This window comes from Euprymna scolopes, chromosome 9, assembly GCF_053919585.1.
Source record: "Euprymna scolopes isolate OS-2025 chromosome 9, ASM5391958v1, whole genome shotgun sequence".
NCBI classification, from domain to species: domain Eukaryota; kingdom Metazoa; phylum Mollusca; class Cephalopoda; order Sepiida; family Sepiolidae; genus Euprymna; species Euprymna scolopes.
The window spans coordinates 141,597,614-141,621,939 of NC_136490.1; the positions used below are offsets into that span (position 1 = coordinate 141,597,614).

A 24,326-nucleotide genomic window follows, 5' to 3' on the forward strand; every position below is an offset into this window, starting at 1 on the left:
ACAATTATACAATTCAGTAATGAAACATATTATTACAAATACAAACAGAAGATACAATCCAAGCGTCAGAAATGAACGTGTCAAAAAAGGCAGTGAATGTATTCGGCTAGCATATTTATCCTCTTACATACGTCCACGAGTAAAATCAACGCAATTCAAACATACGTCTACCATTAATTAGGCCCTTTATGCTAAATGATATAAGTTTAAAGTTTTCGCGTTTTTATTAGATAAATATATGAATAAAAGAAGAAAATAATGATAAAACAATATTAAAATTATTATTAATAACAATAAACATAATAGTGATAATAATAATAATAATAATAATAATAATAATAATAATAATAATAATAATAATAATTATAATAATAAAAACAGAATAAAATTAATATTTATTATCTTTTTAATATAACATATTTAGCCATAAGAGGGGATTAAATAAATTAAATAGGTCCAATAATTATAAATAAAAAAACTACTAATATTTATGTATATAAAAAAAGAATACAATACAAATATATATATATACACAAACACACATATATATACCCAAATATATACACACATACACACACACATATATATATATACATATATATATATACATATACATGCACATAAGTAAAGGTGTAACTATACTATTAAGTTGGAAGTTTAAGCTATTTAAGTATAGATATAAAGTCATATTAAATCACAAAATAATACATTCAATACCAGATTACTAATAACACAGATACAAGTACACTTACCTATAAATATATTCAGGCAAAAGAAGTAATTAAGTCAACGAAATACTCAAAAATAGCGACGCACAGGTAGATAGTACCCAAATTAAAAATAAGATACATATGTATATACTCACAGAGAACCAACCGACATACTAATAAGCACATATATACATATATATATATATACATATATATATATATATACATATATATATATACATATATATATATAATCTTATGTATACACATACATACAAAAAATACACAAATATATGCACACAATCATATACTAATAAACAACAACGCACACACACATATATACACACACATAAATATGTATAATTTACATAAATTATATATATAGAAATACATAAGAATACAAATAATTTGGCAAGGGTACAGATAGATGCATACACACATAGAAACATACAAATGGATTGAATAAACATGGGAGGGTATACCAAATAATATAGAAATATATAGATCTAAGTACACACGGTCATAAAATAAATACATAGACACATACATATACACATAGACACACAGGTATATAAGATAGGAGAAGTAAAGAATGAAATCAGGAGAGGAGAAAGTATATTAATAGAATATTAATAAATTATAGAAATCAGTGACAATTTTTAATTTATTTAAATTTTATATCTAAACTAAATTACTTAAAAGATGGGTTTTATAATGTTTGCAATTAATTGAATTTTCGTGCTTCTTATTTAATAATTTATCTCTTTCTCTAAAAGTAAGTATAAATTATTTCTCATAAAGACATAGGTAGCAAGGCGAGTTTAAAGATGAACAGGTTTTCGCTTTCTTTAAAATTTTCCAATTTACTATTGGGGAGTAACCTTGCTCTATTAGTTCATTGTAATATTTAGACAAGGAAGTTCTATTTTTGTACTCATTATTTTCAAAAGAGCACTTGTGACCGGTAAATCTTTCTTTAAAATTGTTATTTGTCATTCCTATGTAATATTTTTTTTCATTCGGATTTTCCTTAGTAGAAATAGTTGCTTGGTACACTACAGAAGTAATTTGACAATTTCCTTTAAGAGGGCATTTTGATTTAATTCTACAGTTACAACTTTCGGTAGCAATGGGTGTGCTATTTTTGTTTAATATTTTGTTATTATGTTTTTTAATTATTTTTTCAAGGTTTTCATTACAGCTATAACTAAGTTTTATTGTATTTTTATTGAAAATTTTATGTAGTATATTATTAATAGGGAAGTGCTTTTTAATTAAGTTTAAGAATTTCATTCCTAGATTTGTTTTAAGTTTCAGATTAAAAGGGGGATTGTACCACAGGATTTTTCTCTTACGGTTTCTATTTGTATTTGTGTTTGGGTGTGTTGGTTCTATGAACTCAATTTGGGTGTTTTTGTATCCACTATCCTTAAGGGCCCTGTTATAGAAATATATTTTTTTCTCTTCTCAATCACTCTCTCCCCATTGTAATTTTTTAACTTTATTTAAATTGCCTCTCCCTTTTTACTTTTTTATTTAATTAAAGTCCTGTGTTTTAAGTTTTTTAACTCCAACTTCTAAAGAGTTCCTACCTAAAATAAAAATCCATTATTCATTGAACTTTTGAATAGTCAAGTCGCTGCCTGATGATATCTGTTGTTTGATTGAAACAAGTGGCTATTTGTAGCAGCGGGATGTGAGCATGTTTATATAACAATAAACAAGTATATATATATATATATATATATATATATATATATATATATATATATAGATGATAATGATGACGACGACGACGACACCACCACCACCAACAACAACAACAACAACAACAACAATAACAATAATAATAATAATAATAATAATAATGATGATGATGATGATGATGAAAATACTATTCGGACGGGATAGAGAAATGAAGAGATAAGTATAATATTTGAAAATATATTTATTATGAAATAGAACAAAGTCATAGTTTTCACATCAGATATATTTACAAATATTTTACTGGTATTACATTTTCTACAATTTATTAATCTTGAAGAAATCTTACAATAAAGATAAAACGTCGATGGACATATAATTTGATTTGTTCTCTTTTTCATATACCTCTCTCTTTCTCTCTCTCTCTCGCTCTCTCTCTCTCTCTCTCTCTCTCTCTCTCTCTATATATATATATATATATATATATATATATATATATGTGTGTGTGTGTGTGTGTATGTGTGTGTGGGTGTGTGTGTGTACGGCATAATCACATTGACACACCGATTCGCGTCAGATCATCGAAGTTTAGCAATGTTGAGTCTGGCTAGTACCATTTGGAATTCTAGGCGCTGTATGTGCTCTCTGCTTATCTCGGCATTGTTTCCAGTCGTCCTGAACCTCCACTCGCCACTGGTATTTAATAACGCCTACTCAGGAGAGGTATTGTTGGTGACTACGCAACTCTTGCTACAAAAATTCCACGGTATAGTGAGTATACATAATCTGTCAAGATTGAAGTCTAAAGGCAACTTACTCAAATTGTCTAAAATTCCATGCATTCGTATACAATACTACTTATCCATCCATCTATACTTTAACTATACTTACAGAATATGCAATAACCTATATCTATCAGGTATAACTGTACTCCATATCAAATGTTCTCTTGTCTCTATACTGAGCATATCTAATCTTTCAGTCTTACTAAATGTCCGGTTTGGGCACCAAATCAGAATTTCTAATAGAAAGTAGATCATACTCTAACACTTTATCCTAATTCTAAACCTACTAAACCATATCTAACCATACATTCCTAAACCTACTAAACCATATCTAACCATACATTGCTAAACTTACAAAACTATATCTAACCATACATTAACTCGACTCTCTCGATCCAATACTGTAGCAAATTTAACTGCTTCCACTGCATGAATTTTTACGTATACCCTCTCTCAGTATAAATGAAAATGGACAGCATAATAATGCCCTTTTTAAACCACACTTGAGGAGTGAAAATCTTCTGTAGAAGCTAACCTAAATGCCCGATTTTTCCAGGAGATATTAACCTAAATAACCAATAAATATTAACTACCCATGCGGGGTCGCAGAAATACCTGGATTAGGACCCAGGCGCGGGGCGAACCCCCTCGGAGCTGATGGACCCGTAGGTCTTCCCAGGCCATCCGTCTAGGAGAAGGAAAACTCTGAAACTAAACCTAGGGGAGGGAGGTCTCTTCAGTCCTGGACGACAACCTTCCTAGAGCTGGTGACTCAAACAAATCACCGGTTGGCAAACCTAAACTGCTTAAGGAGGAGATAGACTCTGTCTATCGCTCGGCTTTCATACTCCTTCTTTGCCTATTGGCCAGGCGTAGAGGTACTATCACAGGGACTCGCTTGAATCACCCAGTGGTTGACCTTGTTTCCTGACTAGGGTAATGAACGCCGCTTTTCCCCACTCCTGCCACATCCCATCCCCCTAAACTGGACACAGTGGGGTGCTTCAGTGCCATATATGTCAGTGCAGTTGGACTGGGCTGGCTTTGCCTAATGGATTGAGGGTACCGGATTGACAGTTCCTGGCTGCTGTTTCCGACTGATAGTACAGGGGCCCTAACTCTTTGGTAGCGCTTAGAGCGGCTGCTCCATCAACAGTTGTAAAATATCGGGATGTTTGTAGTGCCATGTCGCGCATGGAAAGGGACCCTGCACTCATCCCCGGTGGGCTTTCCTGAGGCCACAATCCTGTGGGTGAGGACAACTGATGGTCTACTTGTATTGCATGTCTGGTATTCTGCACAACTACTTGTCCAGCACCCCCTCACTCATCCACCCTAACTGAAACTTTTAAATAAAATAAAATGAAATGACAGCTCAAGCAAAAGTTAGGTTTAAACCAGGACCAAACTCAAAGAAAACCAACCTGCCTCCTCCCTTGAGGCTTGCATTTACTAATATCCGCGGGCTTAGAACTAACTTAGATGATGTTGAGTCATTTCTCCTTGTAAACACCCCGGATATCTTAGCATTAAGTGAAACTAACCTTCACTCCTCCATACCCTCTAACCACTTTAACATGCCTGGTTATCTCCCACTCTACCGTAAGGACTCGGACAGACATATGCATGGACTTGGAGTCTATATTCGAAACACCCTCCCCCTAACTAGAGAAATAAAACTAGAATCAGAGGGCCAGGCCTTTATGTGCTTCAGACTAAATATGCAACACAATATTAGCTACTTATATTTTCTCTACCGCTCTCCCTCAAACCAAGACTGTACCCTAATAAACAAAGTCTCAGACAGCATAGATATAGCACTCTCCCTCGATACTAGCGCACAAATACATGTATTTGGTGACTTCAATGTCCACCACAGTAACTGGCTAGGATTCTCAAATCACACAGACGTAGCTGGTAGCGCCACATATAGCTTCTCTATATCTCATTCCCTATCTCAGATGGTTACATTTCCGACACGTTTCCCAGACCAGCACGATCAACATGCCTCACTTCTAGATCTCTTTCTGACAACAGTTCCCAATGACTGTACAACAAATGCCCATAGCCCACTCGGGAATGCTGATCACGCTGTGATAATGGTAGAAATCAGCCTAAATTCTCGCCCTAAAACTGAAGACCCACTACTCAAAACAATGAGGTATTACAAAAAGGCTGATTGGGAAGCCATCAGGGAGCTCATCAGAGATGCCCCATGGCAAAATATCTTTACTCTTCCAGCGGAACAGTGTGCAAATGAGACAACTGAATGGTTCAAAACTGCTATTGAAGCACATGTTCCCGCACGGAAATACTATAGCAAGCCCCACTCCCCCCAATGGTTTACTTCTGCTTGTGCAGCTGCCATTTGTCAAAGGCAGCATGCGTTCCACAGATTCAACCGACATAAGTCCAGCTCAAATAAACAGAAGTTTATAGAAGCTAGAAATAATTGTAAGAGAGTGATAGACACAGCTAAGTCAGATTACTCTGAAACCACCAGAAAGCGCATCGAAGCACAGAAATTAGGAACCCGGGATTTTTGGAAAATCTACAACAGCGTAGTTAATAATGGACAGTCAATTATTCCCCCACTAACAAACAATCATGAGGTTGCTTGCACGGCAACTGACAAGGCTAATCTGCTTGCCAGTCGGTTTGCCTCAAACTCCACACTGAACTCGGTACACCACTCACTCCCTGATTTTCCTCTGCGAACAGACGCCACACTTGACGACTTGAAAATCACCCCTTCTCAGGTACATGCTATTATAAAAAACCTAGACACCTCTAAAGCATGTGGACCAGATCTCATCCCGGCTGTGCTATTAAAAAAATGCTCTGCCGAGGTTGCTCCAGTTCTGTCCAAACTTTACAATAAATGCCTTAACGAATCTTGTTTTCCCGACTGCTGGAAAACCGCCTCTGTGGTACCAGTCTTCAAGAATTCTGGTGAAAGAACTGACCCACTAAATTATCGCCCCATTAGCCTCCTCCCGCTTTTCGCCAAAATATTTGAGTCCTTAGTTAATAAAGCCCTAGTCCAGCACCTAACAGCTGCTAAACTCTTGACTGACAAACAATATGGATTCAGGCAAGCCCGTTCAACAGCAGATATCTTAACTGTAGTTTCTGAACGTATATACCGTTCATTGGATAAAACAGGGGAGGGTAGAGCGGTGGCCCTTGATATATCTAAGGCTTTTGACAGGGTATGGCACGATGGTCTTCTAAGGAAAATTAGATCATATGGAATCACTGGAAGAATTCATAACGTAATTAAATCCTTCTTAAGTAATAGAAAAATCAAAGTTGTCCTCGACGGACGTACATCCAAACAATATGACATAAATGCGGGAGTGCCTCAGGGGTCTATCCTTGGACCTCTATTGTTCCTGATATTCATAAACGACCTCCCTGATAATATTGTTTCGGAGATGGGTATATTTGCCGATGACACCACTCTCTATAACAGATATGAGGGGAAAACAAATGAACACATATCCAAGAAAATGGCAGAAACACTAGAGGATGACCTCCAATCCGTAGTGGAATGGGGACAAAAATGGTTGGTCTCATTCAATGCTGCTAAGACTAAGCTTGTTTCCTTCAATAACTACAAGAAACCTTCTCTACCACCAATAGCAATGGCCAAGAACACATTGCCTGAAAGTACTTCTTTTAAACTCCTCGGCCTAACGTTTACAGGGAATATGAACTGGAATAGATACATTGAGAGCATTGCCAAGGCTGCTGCAAGGAAGGTTGGCTCCCTCTACCGTGCTAGAAAACTACTTACGCCTGCCAGTATCCTATACCTCTATAAGGCAACCATTCGCCCATGTATGGAGTACTGTTGTCACATCTGGGCTGGTGCATCTGCTGCTTGTCTCTCGCTCCTGGACAGGGTTCAAAAAAGAGTCGCAAACCTGATAGGTCCTGAACTGTCATCTGGGCTTCAACCTCTGTCCCATCGACGAGATGTTGCATCCCTCTGCCTGTTCTACAAATACTTTAATGGTGAATGCTCTGACGAACTGCAAACACTTGTACCTCCCCGACGTAACTACCCCCGACAAACCCGACAAGCTACTAAGTCTCATCCCTTTACAGTGGAGATCCCTAGGTGCAAGAAAGCCTTTTACTCCAATAGTTTCTTCCCCAGAACTGCGGGTCTTTGGAACTCCCTTCCGGGATTCTGCTTTCCCAACTGCAATGATATGCAGAAGTTCAAGTGTAATGTTAACAAACATCTTTCTACTCTTCTCCCTTCATAATGACCCCGCTAATTAATTCCCTAATAGTAGCCCCCTGCTTCAAAGTGGCACTGTGCCTTGTTTGGGGTGAAAATTGAATAAAAAAAAAAAAAAAAAAAAAAAAAAAAGTAAGCTACCGTGTGTATGTATATAACCGTCACATGACAGGTAAAATCTAATATATATATATATATATATATATATATATATATATATATATATATATATAGCCGATCCAGGACGGGTCATCGTCATATTGCATGTGTCCGAAGATTCTGTTGTTGGCATTGGGTTCCCCGATATTTTGTCCAGTTAGAATTAATTCATTCTAGAAAGACATCGACGATTTACAAGAGGGACAACGTAAATGTCGCCAACATTCCTAAGCAAAGGTGATTTTGTGGAACCAATAGGATTCGAACTTGGAACACCCATATTGTCAGTTGGTGTTGTTAACCACTTGGTTACTACAAATAAAAAAATATTCTCTGAGCAGAACAAGTTCATGTCCTTTCACGGAGATTAAAAGCTTATGACTAAAATCTTTATTCCAATTTTGGTAAACAATAATTAGGTTTTTGTCATATGGAAACATTCAATGTTGCCAAGACTAAGCATCTTCCCTTTAATAATTACAAGAAATCTTCTCAACCACTAATAACCATGGCTAATGATACATTACCTGAAAGTACTTTGTTCGAACTCACCAGCTTAATGTTCACGGGAAACATGAGTTGGAACAGATACATTGCCAGAAAGTTACTTACACCTGAGAGTATTCTGTACCTCTACAAGGCCACCATTCGCCAATGTATGGAGTATTGTTGCCACATTTGGGCTCATGCATCTGCTACTAGTCTCTACCTCTTAAACAAGGTTAAAAAAAAGAGCCCCTCACTATCAGCTAGGCTTCAACCACTGTCCCATCAACGAAATGTTCTATCCCTCTGCCTGTTTTACAAGTACTTTTGTTGTTGGTGCTCCGACGAACTATAGGCCCTTGTACCCCCTCGACGCAAATACCCCCGACAAACCCGACAAGCAGCAAAATCACACCCCTACACGGTAAAAAATCCCTAGATGTAAGAAAGCATTCTACTCTAATAGTTTCTTCTCTAGAACTGCTAGACTTTGGAATTCCCTTCCGGTTTCCTACTTCCCTGACTATACTGACACACAGAAGATAAAGTGTAATGTAAACAGACATCGCGCTGCTCAACTCCCTATATAGTACACCTGCAAATTATGTCCCAGATAGTCCCCCTCACACACACACACACACACACACACACACACACACACACACACACATTAAAGTAGCGTTGTGTCTTGTTTGGAGTGAAAATGCAAATTTTTAAAAAAGAAAGTTTCTAAAATTTAATGCTTAGGTCTTAAGAAGAAATAGAAAGTCCTCAAACTTTGATTAATTAGCGTTTAATAACTATATATTAAATACTAATCTGATAGATTTTAATTTTCAAATGAGAGGTCATGCTACGTTATGCCCCCTAAAACCTGTTAAAATAATCCAAAGAAATTGAAATATTAAAATATTTGTTTATTGCACGAAGGGATTCCGCTCCTTTTTCAGCAAGCTAAATTAAATAAAATATAGCCTACTTTTAAGTTCTTTATGCTTAGCAGCTGTGTTGAAAAATCATAATTATTGTTTAACCTTTAATTACTCCAGAAGTAAACCTGTACATACAAGCATATGCGATGCGATGTCTCCGTTCAGTTTTGAAAGACAAAGGATACCCCTCCATGTAAGGGTAGCTGCGTATGAAATTGTGAGGCAAGGGTTTCGCAATCTTCAGCCACACCTCTCTCGAATCGACACTGCTTGAGTCTAGTAGCAAGGAGATGTCCAGGACGACTGGAAACAATGTCGAGACAAGCGGAGTGCACATGGAATTCCCATATGGTCACCAATTTTAGTAATGGCCAGGCTCAACATTGCTTAACCTTGATGATCAAATGGAAACCGGTGTGTCAACGTGATTATGCCGTAGAACCTAATAAAAAATAAAAATTCACCTAATTTATATATACGAGGGTAAATGAAAAATTATCTGTACATTGCTCTGTAGCGCACTCTTGCTTTACTTTTTTCACGATTTTTTTAACACGCGTCGACTTTAGTGTCACGTAATCACAATCAGCTAATTTGTTCGTTCAGTTATAACACGTGTTACTTTCAGTTGATAAAAATGGACGTCCCACTTGCATAATGCACCAGAGAAGAACAACGTGCTGTGATCTGATTTTTGTGGTCAGAGGGCTCACCAGGGGCAGAAATTCATAAAATACTCTTAACACAATATGGAGACAACGCACTATCTAAAAGAGCGGTCTGTGAGTGAATTGCGAAGTTTAAAACTGGCCGGACTTGTGTAAAACATGCAGAAGAAGTAGGATGTGCATCAGCTTCCACCAGTGCAAAGAAGACTGTGCAAGTTCAACAAATGATGCTGGCAAACCATTGATGAGATAGCACAATCTTTGCAGATCAGTTTTGGCTTTTCTTAAGAAATCATTCATGAAATCCTTGGGTACAATGAAGTTTCTGCAAACTAAGTACTTAGACAGCTTACAGAAGAGCACAAGTGTAGACGTGTGGGCATCTGCCAAATGTTACTGAAACGCTACAATAATGAAGGAGAAGAAGGGTTGAATAGTCACTGAAGATGAATCATGGGTTCATCACTACAGTCCTAAAACCAAAAGGCAAAGCTTGGAGTGGAAACACCCGTACTCACCAATAAAGAAAAAATTCAAGAGTCAACTTTCTGCAGGAAAGGTATGCTAACCATTTTTTTAAAAAAAGAAGGGAAGTATAATCAACAGTGCAAGGTATTGTGATATGTTAGCCAAGCGCCTGAAACCATTAATTCGCACTAAACGCTGATGATTGCTGTCAAATAAGATTTTGCTGTAGCATGACAATACACACCCACATATTTCGAAAGCAACAATTGAAACCATTAACAAGAAGGGTGTGTAGGTGCTGGAGCATCCTACATACAGTTCAGGTCTCGCTTCGTTCAACTATTATCTCTGCTCCACTCAAAAATCTATTACAGAGTCATGAATTCTCTTCTGATGAAACAGTGCAAAAAAGGGGTGCATGAATGGTTGTGTGACTTTCTTATCACGTGGTATTCGTAATCCGTTGGAACAACTGCATCAAAATGGATGGAGATTATGTAAAAAAAATGATAGACCGTCTTTCTGTTTTGTGTTTTTTAAATAAACAAAAATAAAACAAGCGCGGATGATTTTTTTTATTTAACCTCTTAACGTTTCTGAATTTTTGAGGTGAGGATTGGTTATTTTTATTATCATTCATTGGACTACTGTTCTCATCTTGAGTGTGATTTTTCACGTTTCGGTCGATATAACCTCCGACCTTCTTCAGCTGTATCTTGTCGAACTCGGGAATGTTTCTGTCGAGCTCGGGAATTTAGACGGCATTTCGAGCGGAACCCTTTATTTACTTCACGTGGGTAGCGTGCTCTTGTTCCATCAGCCATGACTAGATAGAGGTTCTAAGTAATTCGCAAATGTATATTTCGGTCACTCAAACTGAGGATTGAACCTTCAACCTTCAGGAAAATATCACTTTTTACAATTGATTTTTCTCAGTATTCTAATCACTGCGCCACGGGTCCTTGCAAACAATTCTAGTACGAATTTTAGGGGCCTTTAACCTCTTTTAATTTATAGTAATAAATATCACTATTTATTACTAATTTTTACTGTATATTAATGTATATCTATCTCTATACTTATTACTTGTATATATTAATGTTTTTTATTACTTGTATATATTAATATTTTTACTTATTACTTGTATATATTAATATTTTTACTTATTACTTGTATATATTAATTTTTTTACTTATTACTTGTATATATTAATATTTTTACTTATTACTTGTATATATTAATATTTTTACTTATTACTTGTATATATTAATATTTTTACTTATTACTTGTATATATTAATATTTTTACTTATTACTTGTATATATTAATATTTTTACTTATTACTTGTATATATTAATATTTTTACTTATTACTTGTATATATTAATATTTTTACTTATTACTTGTATATATTAATATTTTTACTTATTACTTGTATATATTAATATTTTTACTTATTACTTGTATATATTAATATTTTTACTTATTACTTGTATATATTAATGTTTTTTATTACTTGTATATATTAATATTTTTACTTATTACTTGTATATATTAATATTTTTACTTATTACTTGTATATATTAATATTTTTACTTATTACTTGTATATATTAATATTTTTACTTATTACTTGTATATATTAATATTTTTACTTATTACTTGTATATATTAATACTTTTACTTATTACTTGTATATATTAATATTTTTACTTATTACTTGTATATATTAATATTTTTACTTATTACTTGTATATATTAATATTTTTACTCATTACTTGTATATATTAATGTTTTTTATTACTTGTATATATTAATATTTTTATTTATTACTTGTATATATTAATATTTTTACTTATTACTTGTATATATTAATATTTTTACTTATTACTTGTATATATTAATGTTTTTTATTACTTGTATATATTAATATTTTTACTTATTACTTGTATATATTAATATTTTTACTTATTACTTGTATATATTAATATTTTTACTTATTACTTGTATATATTAATTTTTTACTTATTACTTGTATATATTAATATTTTTACTTATTACTTGTATATATTAATATTTTTACTTATTACTTGTATATATTAATATTTTTACTTATTACTTGTATATATTAATATTTTTACTTATTACTTGTATATATTAATATTTTTACTTATTACTTGTATATATTAATATTTTTACTTATTACTTGTATATATTAATATTTTTACTTATTACTTGTATATATTAATATTTTTACTTATTACTTGTATATATTAATATTTTTACTTATTACTTGTATATATTAATGTTTTTTATTACTTGTATATATTAATATTTTTACTTATTACTTGTATATATTAATATTTTTACTTATTACTTGTATATATTAATATTTTTACTTATTACTTGTATATATTAATTTTTTTACTTATTACTTGTATATATTAATATTTTTACTTATTACTTGTATATATTAATATTTTTACTTATTACTTGTATATATTAATATTTTTACTTATTACTTGTATATATTAATATTTTTACTTATTACTTGTATATATTAATATTTTTACTTATTACTTGTATATATTAATATTTTTACTTATTACTTGTATATATTAATATTTTTACTTATTACTTGTATATATTAATATTTTTACTTATTACTTGTATATATTAATATTTTTACTTATTACTTGTATATATTAATATTTTTACTTATTACTTGTATATATTAATATTTTTACTTATTACTTGTATATATTAATATTTTTACTTATTACTTATATATATATTAATATTTTTACTTATTACTTGTATATATTAATATTTTTACTTATTACTTGTATATATTAATTTTTTTACTTATTACTTGTATATATTAATATTTTTACTTATTACTTGTATATATTAATATGTTTACTTATTACTTGTATATATTAATATTTTTACTTATTACTTGTATATATTAATATTTTTACTTATGACTTATATATATTAATATTTTTACTTATTACTTGTATATATTAATATTTTTACTTATTACTTATATATATATTAATATTTTTACTTATTACTTGTATATATTAATATTTTTACTTATTACTTGTATATATTAATATTTTTACTTATTACTTGTATATATTAATATTTTTACTTATTACTTGTATATATTAATGTTTTTTATTACTTGTATATATTAATATTTTTACTTATTACTTGTATATATTAATATTTTTACTTATTACTTGTATATATTAATATTTTTACTTATTACTTGTATATATTAATATTTTTACTTATTACTTATATATATATTAATATTTTTACTTATTACTTGTATATATTAATATTTTTACTTATGACTTATATATATTAATATTTTTACTTATTACTTGTATATATTAATATTTTTACTTATTACTTATATATATATTAATATTTTTACTTATTACTTGTATATATTAATATTTTTACTTATTACTTGTATATATTAATTTTTTTACTTATTACTTGTATATATTAATATTTTTACTTATTACTTGTATATATTAATATGTTTACTTATTACTTGTATATATTAATATTTTTACTTATTACTTGTATATATTAATATTTTTACTTATTACTTGTATATATTAATATTTTTACTTATTACTTGTATATATTAATATTTTTACTTATTACTTATATATATATTAATATTTTTACTTATTACTTGTATATATTAATATTTTTACTTATGACTTATATATATTAATATTTTTACTTATTACTTGTATATATTAATATTTTTACTTATTACTTATATATATATTAATATTTTTACTTATTACTTGTATATATTAATATTTTTACTTATTACTTGTATATATTAATTTTTTTACTTATTACTTGTATATATTAATATTTTTACTTATTACTTGTATATATTAATATTTTTACTTATTACTTGTATATATTAATTTTTTTACTTATTACTTGTATATATTAATATTTTTACTTATTACTTGTATATATTAATATTTTTACTTATTACTTGTATATATAAATATTTTTACTTATTACTTGTATATATTAATATTTTTACTCATTACTTGTATATATTAATATTTTTACTTATTACTTGTATATATTAATATTTTTACTTATTACTTGTATATATTAATATTTTTACTTATTACTTGTATATATTAATATTTTTACTTATTACTTGTATATATTAATATTTTTACTTATTACTTGTATATATTAATATTTTTACTTATTACTTGTATATATTAATATTTTTACTTATTACTTGTATATATTAATTTTTTTACTTATTACTTGTATATATTAATATTTTTACTTATTACTTGTATATATTAATATTTTTACTTATTACTTGTATATATTAATGTTTTTTATTACTTGTATATATTAATGTTTTTACTTATTACTTGTATATATTAATATTTTTACTTATTACTTGTATATATTAATATTTTTACTTATTACTTGTATATATTAATATTTTTACTTATTACTTGTATATATTAATATTTTTACTTATTACTTGTATATATTAATATTTTTACTTATTACTTGTATATATTAATGTTTTTACTTATTACTTGTATATATTAATATTTTTACTTATTACTTGTATATATTAATATTTTTACTTATTACTCGTATATACTAATATTTTTACTCATTACTTGTATATATTAATGTTTTTACTTATTACTTGTATATATTAATATTTTTACTTATTACTTGTATATATTAATATTTTTACTAATTACTTGTATATATTAATATTTTTACTTATTACTTGTATATACTAATATTTTTACTTATTACTTGTATACATTAATGTTTTTACTTATTACTTGTATATATTAATATTTTTACTTATTACTTGTATATATTAATATTTTTACTTATTACTTGTATATATTAATATTTTACTTATTATTTGTATATATTAATGTTTTTTATTACTTGTATATATTAATATTTTTACTTATTACTTGTATATATTAATATTTTTACTTATTACTTGTATATACTAATATTTTTACTTATTACTTGTATATATTAATGTTTTTACTTATTACTTGTATATATTAATATTTTTACTTATTACTTGTATATATTAATATTTTTACTTATTACTTTTATATATTAATATTTTTACTTATTACTTGTATATATTAATATTTTTACTTATTACTTGTATATATTAATGTTTTTACTTATTACTTGTATATATTAATATTTTTACTTATTACTTGTATATATTAATGTTTTTACTTATTACTTGTATATATTAATATTTTTACTTATTACTTGTATATATTAATATTTTTACTTATTACTTGTATATATTAATATTTTTACTTATTACTTATATATATATTAATATTTTTACTTATTACTTGTATATATTAATTTTTTTTACTTATTACTTATATATATATTAATATTTTTACTTATTACTTGTATATATTAATATTTTTACTTATTACTTGTATATATTAATATTTTTACTTATTACTTGTATATATTAATATTTTTACTTATTACTTGTATATATTAATATTTTTACTTATTACTTGTATATATTAATATTTTTACTTATTACTTGTATATATTAATATTTTTACTTATTACTTGTATATATTAATATTTTTACTTATTACTTGTATATATTAATATTTTTACTTATTACTTATATATATATTAATATTTTTACTTATGACTTATATATATTAATATTTTTACTTATTACTTGTATATATTAATATTTTTACTTATTACTTATATATATATATTAATATTTTTACTTATTACTTGTATATATTAATATTTTTACTTATTACTTGTATATATTATCTATTGTTTATAATTACTGGTTCCCATATCGTATTGAATTCTATATTAGGTCTACTTAGCAGTTGGTTATTCTCCAGCATATGTGCTGTGTCTTTCAGTCGTTTTATACAACTAGAAATAAAAATAGGTTTAAGGCTCCTAAAATTCGTACTACAATTGTCCTCAATGATCCATGGCGCAGTGTTTAGAGTACTGAGAAAAATCAGTTGTAAAAGTGATATTCTCCTGAAGGTTCAAGGTTCAATCCTCAGTGTGGGCGACCGGAAAATACATTTGCGAAGTACCTTGGAACAAACCTGCTATACTAATCATTTTCATCCAATCATGGCTGACGTGAAGTTAATAAAGCGCTCCACTCGAAATTCCGAGTTCGACAGAAACATTCCCGACTTCGACAAGATACACCTGAAGAAGGTCTCAGCTTATATGGACCAAAACGTTGTGAAAATCACACTCAAGATGAGAACAGTAGTCGATGAATAATAATACATATAGGCATATATATATACTAATTTTTAACTATTTGACTTTCACATTCTGAAAATATATATATAAATATATATATACATATTTAAATATATATACATACTAGCACGGGTACCCGGCGTTGCCTGGGTTGACATGAAGTCCCTTTGGAACACACCTGCTATACTAATCATTTTCATCATGGCCAACGTGGATACCCCCACAATAATTTCAAAATTAAAGAACGGATAAAAACATGTAAATGTAATCGCCCCCCCCCCAAAAAAGTACTTGATACCCTCTCCACCAGATATTTCGGCAGAAGGGATATAAAAAGAAGAAACTATTCTCTGGATATTGAGCACTGGAAAAAAACTCCCCCCTAAAAAAAATAGCAGTGAATTCGCGTGCGATCGCAGAAAAAAAAAATAAAAATAAAATAAAAATAACCAAGTAGGTGGGCTCGAACCTGGAACGCGAACGAAAAGAAAAAAGATAACTTGGGATGGTGACTGTCCTAAGAAAACTCACGATTAATGAACCTAAAAAAATAACGTTTATAAACGAGGCTTTTCGATTTGCTTTTTTTTTTTTTTTTTTGGAAAGTTTGAATTCGAAGAAGTCAAAGATTCTGTAGTAATTTTTTTACGACGTGAACCAACGTCGTTTAACCCCTACGAAAAATGAAGATCTACCAAAAATGAATTCCAAAATCGATTAAATGAAATTTTTCATCATTTTGTGTTTCTAATGTAACCTCCTCCCCAAATGGAATTTGTAATATTTTTGGGGTTGTTTTGTTTATGAAATTCTTAGGTGAAAGTACAGAATGGTCTCATAAAACTTAATTAAATTTATCGTTATTTTATGTTTCAAATGTAATTCCTCCCGCATCAAAAAAACAAAAAAAAAATTGTAATTGTCATTTTTGCCCCCCCCCTCCCCTCAGTCACCAAAACTGGAAAAAATGCTAGATTACATGTCTCATTGAATGCTTGGTGGCTAAAGAGTGGGTGCTCATTTTACATTAAATTTATTTAGAAAAGTGATCCCCCACTATAAAATGTTAATTTTTTTTTCAATATTTCTTCTTTCATATTATTTAAAAAGTCTGTTTAAACATATTAAGCCAAAAAAAAAAATTAGATCTTCATTTTTTAAGGCGTTAAACGACTCTGGGTCACGTCGTAAAAAATTACCTTTTTTGAATTAAAAAATTAAGTTTGTAATCGATGACATTTACGTGTAAAAAGAAAAAAGTGTACATTGTGGAATTTAGAGTGGGGCAGTAGATGTTCATTTTTTTAGGTGTTAATCGACGCTGGGTCACATCGTAAAAATTTAATGATTTCTGTTTAAAGAATAATAAAAACAGACAAATGAAATCTTTCAGTGGAACCCCAATTCAAGGATAGCACCTCATCGGACCAAAAAGAATCAATACTGAAACGGGAATCAAAGTTACATTAGTTTTATAAGGTATTTGGGTGTGGTTAATGTTCTCAAAGAAAGTGGAGTGTATACTCTGTGAATGTGAGCAGTAGGAGTTTTTGAAGGGACGTGTGGTGAAGGAAGGAATTAGAGTGAGAAAATGAAGTTACCACTAGAAACAAAAACCAACCATAAAAACTTAAAATAGGGAAGAAACGACGATAAGAGTATACTATTACTTCAAATCAAAGCGAAAGTTAGGTCAATAAATAACCGCCAGGTTAAAAAAAAAATACCAACACCTCTCTACTGCTACAATTAACCAGACGAAATCGGACTTCACCCTTCTCCCTAATCTCTACTTCCTTTCTTCACCACACCTCCTTCAAAAGCCCCAACTACTCACATTCACAAAGTATACGCCCCACTTTCTATTACCCAAATATTTTATAAAACTAATGTAATTTGGACTCTCGTTTGAATATCGATTCTTTTTTTTAGCCTGATGAGGTGTTATCCTTGAATTGGGATTCCATTGAAACGTGTATGCACATATGTAACTAATAATGTTTCTACAATAAACAGACTATATATATATATATATATATATATATATATATATATATATATATATATATATATATATATATACTCTAAACTGTCGAGTGTGTCGTGAGTTCGATTGCTTGCCGAAAAGTGTAGTCATGCTGATGACGGTAGATATCCAGAAACACGCGTATATGGATAAATTTAATGTACATAGAAATATTTTAAAAATATTTAAATAAAATAAATATTTAAATATTTAATAAATACAAACAAAAAAATCAATAAATAGAAAATACCTCCCGTAAAACGCAAAATAAAATAAGAATAACCTCTTTACCGCTTAGGAAGCGAAAATTAAATACAAATAAGCTGCGTTTCAAATTGCTTATAGCTTAATTAAAAATAACAACAGCTCTTTTATATATATATATATATATATATATATATATATATATATATATATATATATATATATATATATATATATATACTAGCATGGGCGCCCGGCGTTGCCCGGGTGTTTGGATGAGTATGTTGAGCAAAAATAAAAAAAAGTGGCAGTAGGAATGCAGACTCGAACCCGTACCGCAAAGGAGGAAAAGAACGGGGTAAAACCTAACGTTTATGCTGTTACGACCATTCCCAAACCGGAAGCGACATTTTTTTAAAATTAACGCTAGACAATCTAAAGGGGAGGATAACTTTTAAAAATATCGGCGACAAAAGTGACGCCCCCTGTAGAAAAGTGCCTAGTTGAAGGGGAAGATATTAATGTTTTTAGCCAATTTTTCGATATTTGTCGTATGAAAGATCGAACTTTAAAACGATATAGATCTTGGTAAAATCCGTCGCCTCTATTGAAAGTTTAAGGCAGACATGCAAACAGACATACATACATACATTTATATATAGGTAACTAAAGATTTTCGATCCAAACTGATGAAAAAGCTTACCCTATTTCTGAATATCCTTTACGTAAAATTTCAAATACTTAGACCAGAAAGTGTCTGAGTAATTTGGAAGAGACCGAAGAGGTCAATTTTTTTTTTAACTTTGACCTCTATTATGATCTCTTAAAATTTATTGTTTTGGGCTCAAATCAAGTTATTAAGTTAGATCCATGTCCAAGGAACCTATATCTAAAATTTCAAGTGCGTAGACTCAAAATTGTCGGAAGAGTTTGGTAGAGTTCTCAAAGGTCAAATCGTTGAACTTTGACCCCTTAATCGCCAAATTTCTGGCCCAAAACCGATCACATCGATTTTCCCAAATCTCAGTAACCTGTATATTAAATTTCGAGTCTGTAGACTAAAAATTGACAGAGTTATTGCGTAGGGAAATGTACACAGACACATAGACACACAGATACACAGATACTTTCACTTTTTTATATATATAGATAGATACATATGTGTGTGTGTGTGTGTGTGAGAGAAAATGCATTTTGTTCAATTCTATTTCAACCTTTGTGTATACCGTTCCTTTTAGTTTAATAAGCTTTATATTTGTTAAATATATCAAAAGAGAATATATAAATAGATATCCAAATATCTCCATTCCAATTTCAAATGTTTTATATTTATCTTATCAATTTCTTTCTTTCAATTTATCAAAACTTCTGCACATTTTATAGACCTGCTTCGTTACGCATAAACAATTAATTATTTATATGTCAATATTGAATGTTTTTCAGAAAATCAAGATTACGGAATTTTACTTAGAAGTATATAAACGTGACCATGTAAAGTCGGAAAAAATTCTATAGAAGAATTTACATTGCATATCTATTTAAGCAGCCATTTTTGTTATATATATATATATATATATATATATATATATACATAACACCTCACACACATGAACACACACACACATGAACACACACACACACACACACACACACACACACATACACCGTTAAACAACTCCACAGAGACAAATGTATGTTCCTAAAAACTATTGGAAATTTTTAGACTCAAAATAGATTTGGAGAAAGAAAATGATAAAAGAAAAGGGAGATAAGTAAATTCTGCAAAAGCATACATTTATAAACGGTATATATATATATATATATATATATATATATATATATATGTATATATATATATATATAAATGATTGCGTTGTGACATAATATTTTCTTTTATATAACTTCTCTTTATCATGAATTTAAACTTTTTCACATTTCAGACAACTGTGTTCCATCACCATGACACTATCAAACGCTTCTAATAAGCTAATCACGTGTGACCAGCCGACTCAAGAGGGCAAGACACCGACCGATCGTGAGGTCTACGACTTCCTAAATTGCAGTGAGCTGCCGGCCGTGGTTACGGCCTTTACCATTTTCCTGCATTGTTTTTGCATTGTCGTCTCCTGCCTTAACCGGAAACTTTTCTGGCGAACCTCCATCGACATCTTCTGGGCACTGGGCCTTCCTTCCCTAGTCCTAACGATCTTATTCTTTCCGGTGAAGAACTACTTCATCATTCATCCGAATGCCCCCGTCAGTACCATCGGGTTTTTCCAGCTTTTCACACAAACCACCTTCGATAGCCTTCAGCTTACCGTGCTTCTGGTTTCTCTGGACCTGATCCTGCTCATAAAAAATCCTGGTCTGTACTTGAACGTCCGTTATCGGGTCATCGTTACGTGCGAACTCACGTGCGTCTGGTTGTTCGACTTTGTCTATAACTATATTTCTGTCGGCAGCATGATGGAATTCGAATTAATCAGTATATTTCAGCTAAACTCATTTCCCGCAACAGTAGATTTGGGCAACATGTCCATTTTTATTGGAATCACCAGCATAATCCTTTGCGTTATTATGCTTGTAATGTTTTGCAAAAATCGGAATAATCCCTCGACCGCTGTCGCATATTATATTAGCTTTGTTTTCCCGCTGATTGAAGTGAATTTATTTTTCATTATCTTTCGCTTCATACCCAAAATGATGAACCGCCTTTACTACGAACCCGCGCAGGACTCGGAATATTATATTTTAAACATACTTGCATTTACGGAATGGTTTGGTCTGATGATCCCACCTATAATATTGTTGTTTAATAGCAAATTCCTAGAATGCTGCTTGGCCAGACATTGTAGGACTGAATATGAACGACTGTGATTAATAAATTATCAAACAATTGGAGTTGTTTTGATTTCCTTTTCGTTTTTTTTAATACTTTTCTTAATATTGTTACTAACTGTAACACCAATAACATGGTACAACAATAACAAATGAAAATTGGCAAGGTACAAGATAAGTTTGATATGCCATATTACATCTTATTTAATTTGAAAATCAAGCCAGATAACTTTATATATTATTATTATTATCATTATTATTATTATTATTATTATTATTATTATTATTATTATTATTATTGCCTCGTGTATTCATATAAGATGTTACAATGGGATATACTAGTTTATGTACCAATTTTCATTATTTACTTCAACAGTGCTCAATACGTAAGTAGAGCTAGGTAATAATTTATGAAAATATAAATGGCAATTAAGCTACACAGAAATTTCCGCATTTTTTGCCTGATGATTCCCTACATGAATGAAATATGGAAGGTTTTGTGTAGCTTAATTGAAATACATATTTTTATAACTTACCATAAGTGACCATGTCTGTCTATATAAGGAACGGTCACTATTAAACTCCTTTGTCAATTTTTGGTCTACAGATTTGAAACTTGATATATGTAGATTTGGATCTGTGGAATAAATTCGATTTGGTTTTTAGCCGGTAAAAATAGCTGCTAAGAGGTCAAAATAAAAAAAATGAAACTTTGCAGACGTAAGTCGACTTAAAGTTCACTAATACGCATACGCAAATATACTTTTATAGGTTTAACAACATTTTTAAAATAATTTTTCTATGCGTATAGACGTGGCTCATGGAGTAACGAATGAGGATGGAGAGCAATGTTTTGATTTCGATTCTAGCGAATGGCACCCAAGTAATATTTATTTTATTTTTGAAATTACTACTATATGTTGGGTACAATATAATAAGTGATAGAGAATTAACTCTATAATGACAAATACAAAATCTGCATAAATTCAAATATTTTACGACCGGGCAATGGCCTGATAATTGCTAATATATATATATGTGTGTGTGTGTGTGTGTGTGTGTGTGTGTGTGTGTGTGTGTGTGTGTGTGTGTGTGTGTGTGTGTGTGTTTTATTTCAACCTCGAGCGTATTAACTTGATTACAAGTTGTTTTAATAAATGGGATAAAGGTTATCCGCCCATATCATCAGATGATACAAGTTAGAATAAATAGGAAAGATATTGTTTTACGTATGAGTATTAAAATCTAGGAGAGTGGAAGTGAGGGATAGAGAGGGGATGGGGAAAAAGAAGAAAATCGTATAGGGGAAGAGACACTAGAGAAAAAATAAAAAAGGAACAAAAATATATAAATTAAGTTGAAATTTTGTAAAGTTATAAATATAAGACAGAGCAAGTGATAGGGAGGGGGAAAGAAGAAAAGAAAACAGGAAAGAGGGAATTAATAATTTAGCGTGTCAAAAAAAGTTTGTTGTGTTTTGAACAGCGTCAGAACTGGATTAAGAAGTCAGCAATCTTCCGCAGCGACGGCGGTGTTGGGTGTGGCAGAGAGAGCAAAGATGTGTCCAGTTCACTCCGGTAAACAAATGCGATAATATAGCTTATATAAAATCTCTTTGAGTTAGAAATAAATTATGGACATAACTATTTTTTTTTAATTTACAGCGAGAGTGTGTCATTAGTTTGGAACACACCGTGACCGATTAGAAACAATTTCTTCCGAAACATTTGCAAAGAGTACTTCCTTAGGAATATCCGGCAGATAACTGAAAATCTTCACCCACAATTCACCTATCTCTAACCTTAACAGAAAAATCGGAATAGACAAAAAGAAAAAAAATCGTTTTCTAATATTAATTTACTTGTCCGTACGTCCAGAGCTACACAAAACTATCATCATCGCAAACATTATTTAATGAGAAACGAATTACCTCCTTTTATAGTCGCTCTTTATCAGTGAAAAATCATTAAAACTATTTTCTCTCCAAAAATTAAAAAACAAAAAAACATGACTGTCTGTTTACGGTTACAAATTGGCTATTTATTTTATAATTAAAAAAGTCATGTTGAGAGAAGACTAAGTTTTTCTTATAGTTTCATTTTAAAATTAAAAAAAATGTGCAAATGAATTGACATCTGTTTCTTTATAATTTATATAAAATATTATTCAGATAAAAACAAAATAAAACAATGTGTTGTGTGTGAAATTTTCATTGAAAAAAATCTAAATTTTGTTAAATCAATTCCTTTTAGTTTTAAAAGTTTAAAAAGAATTTTCTAGAAATTTTTTTTAAATTCGTCGTTATTGGTTTTTATTTTATTTTTATTCATTTTATTTGTAATGTGTTTTAATAATGTGGAATTTCCACTGGTTCTGCTAGTAGGAAAATAATTTGTTCCGTACACCTTAAAAACCTTTGTAACATTTATTACGAAAAAAAAAATACTTCGAGATGTTTTCATTTGTTTTTTCACATTATTTTATAAAAAATGATAAATTTTAAGTTGATATTTTTAATTGCCGTATTTTCATTTTCTCCATTGATTTTACTATACAAAATGTTTTCTGTCATATTTTCATTTTCTGTTATCACATTTAAAAATTTAATCAGCAATGAGTATATTCCGGCAATTAACGTAAGATGCCGGGATATACATACACAATCTACATGTAAAACCGGACATTTTTCTACGTAATTACAATTTCTTTCTATTGGTACTTTTATATAATTTTAATGTTGAGTAATGA

At 30.0% G+C, this 24,326-nt stretch overlaps 1 protein-coding gene across 1 annotated transcript in view; it reads left to right on the plus strand.

Moving 5' to 3' along the window:
* The window catches only part of LOC145284668 (uncharacterized), a 51,260-nt gene extending 29,643 nt beyond the window's left edge, over positions 1-21,617 (plus strand). The window contains exon 2 of the mRNA XM_080133567.1: positions 20,681-21,617. Coding sequence (XP_079989693.1) covers positions 20,700-21,617 — 918 coding nt within the window. The 5' untranslated portion in view covers positions 20,681-20,699. The remainder of the gene's footprint in view (positions 1-20,680) is intronic.
* The last annotated feature ends 2,709 nt before the right edge of the window (positions 21,618-24,326 follow it).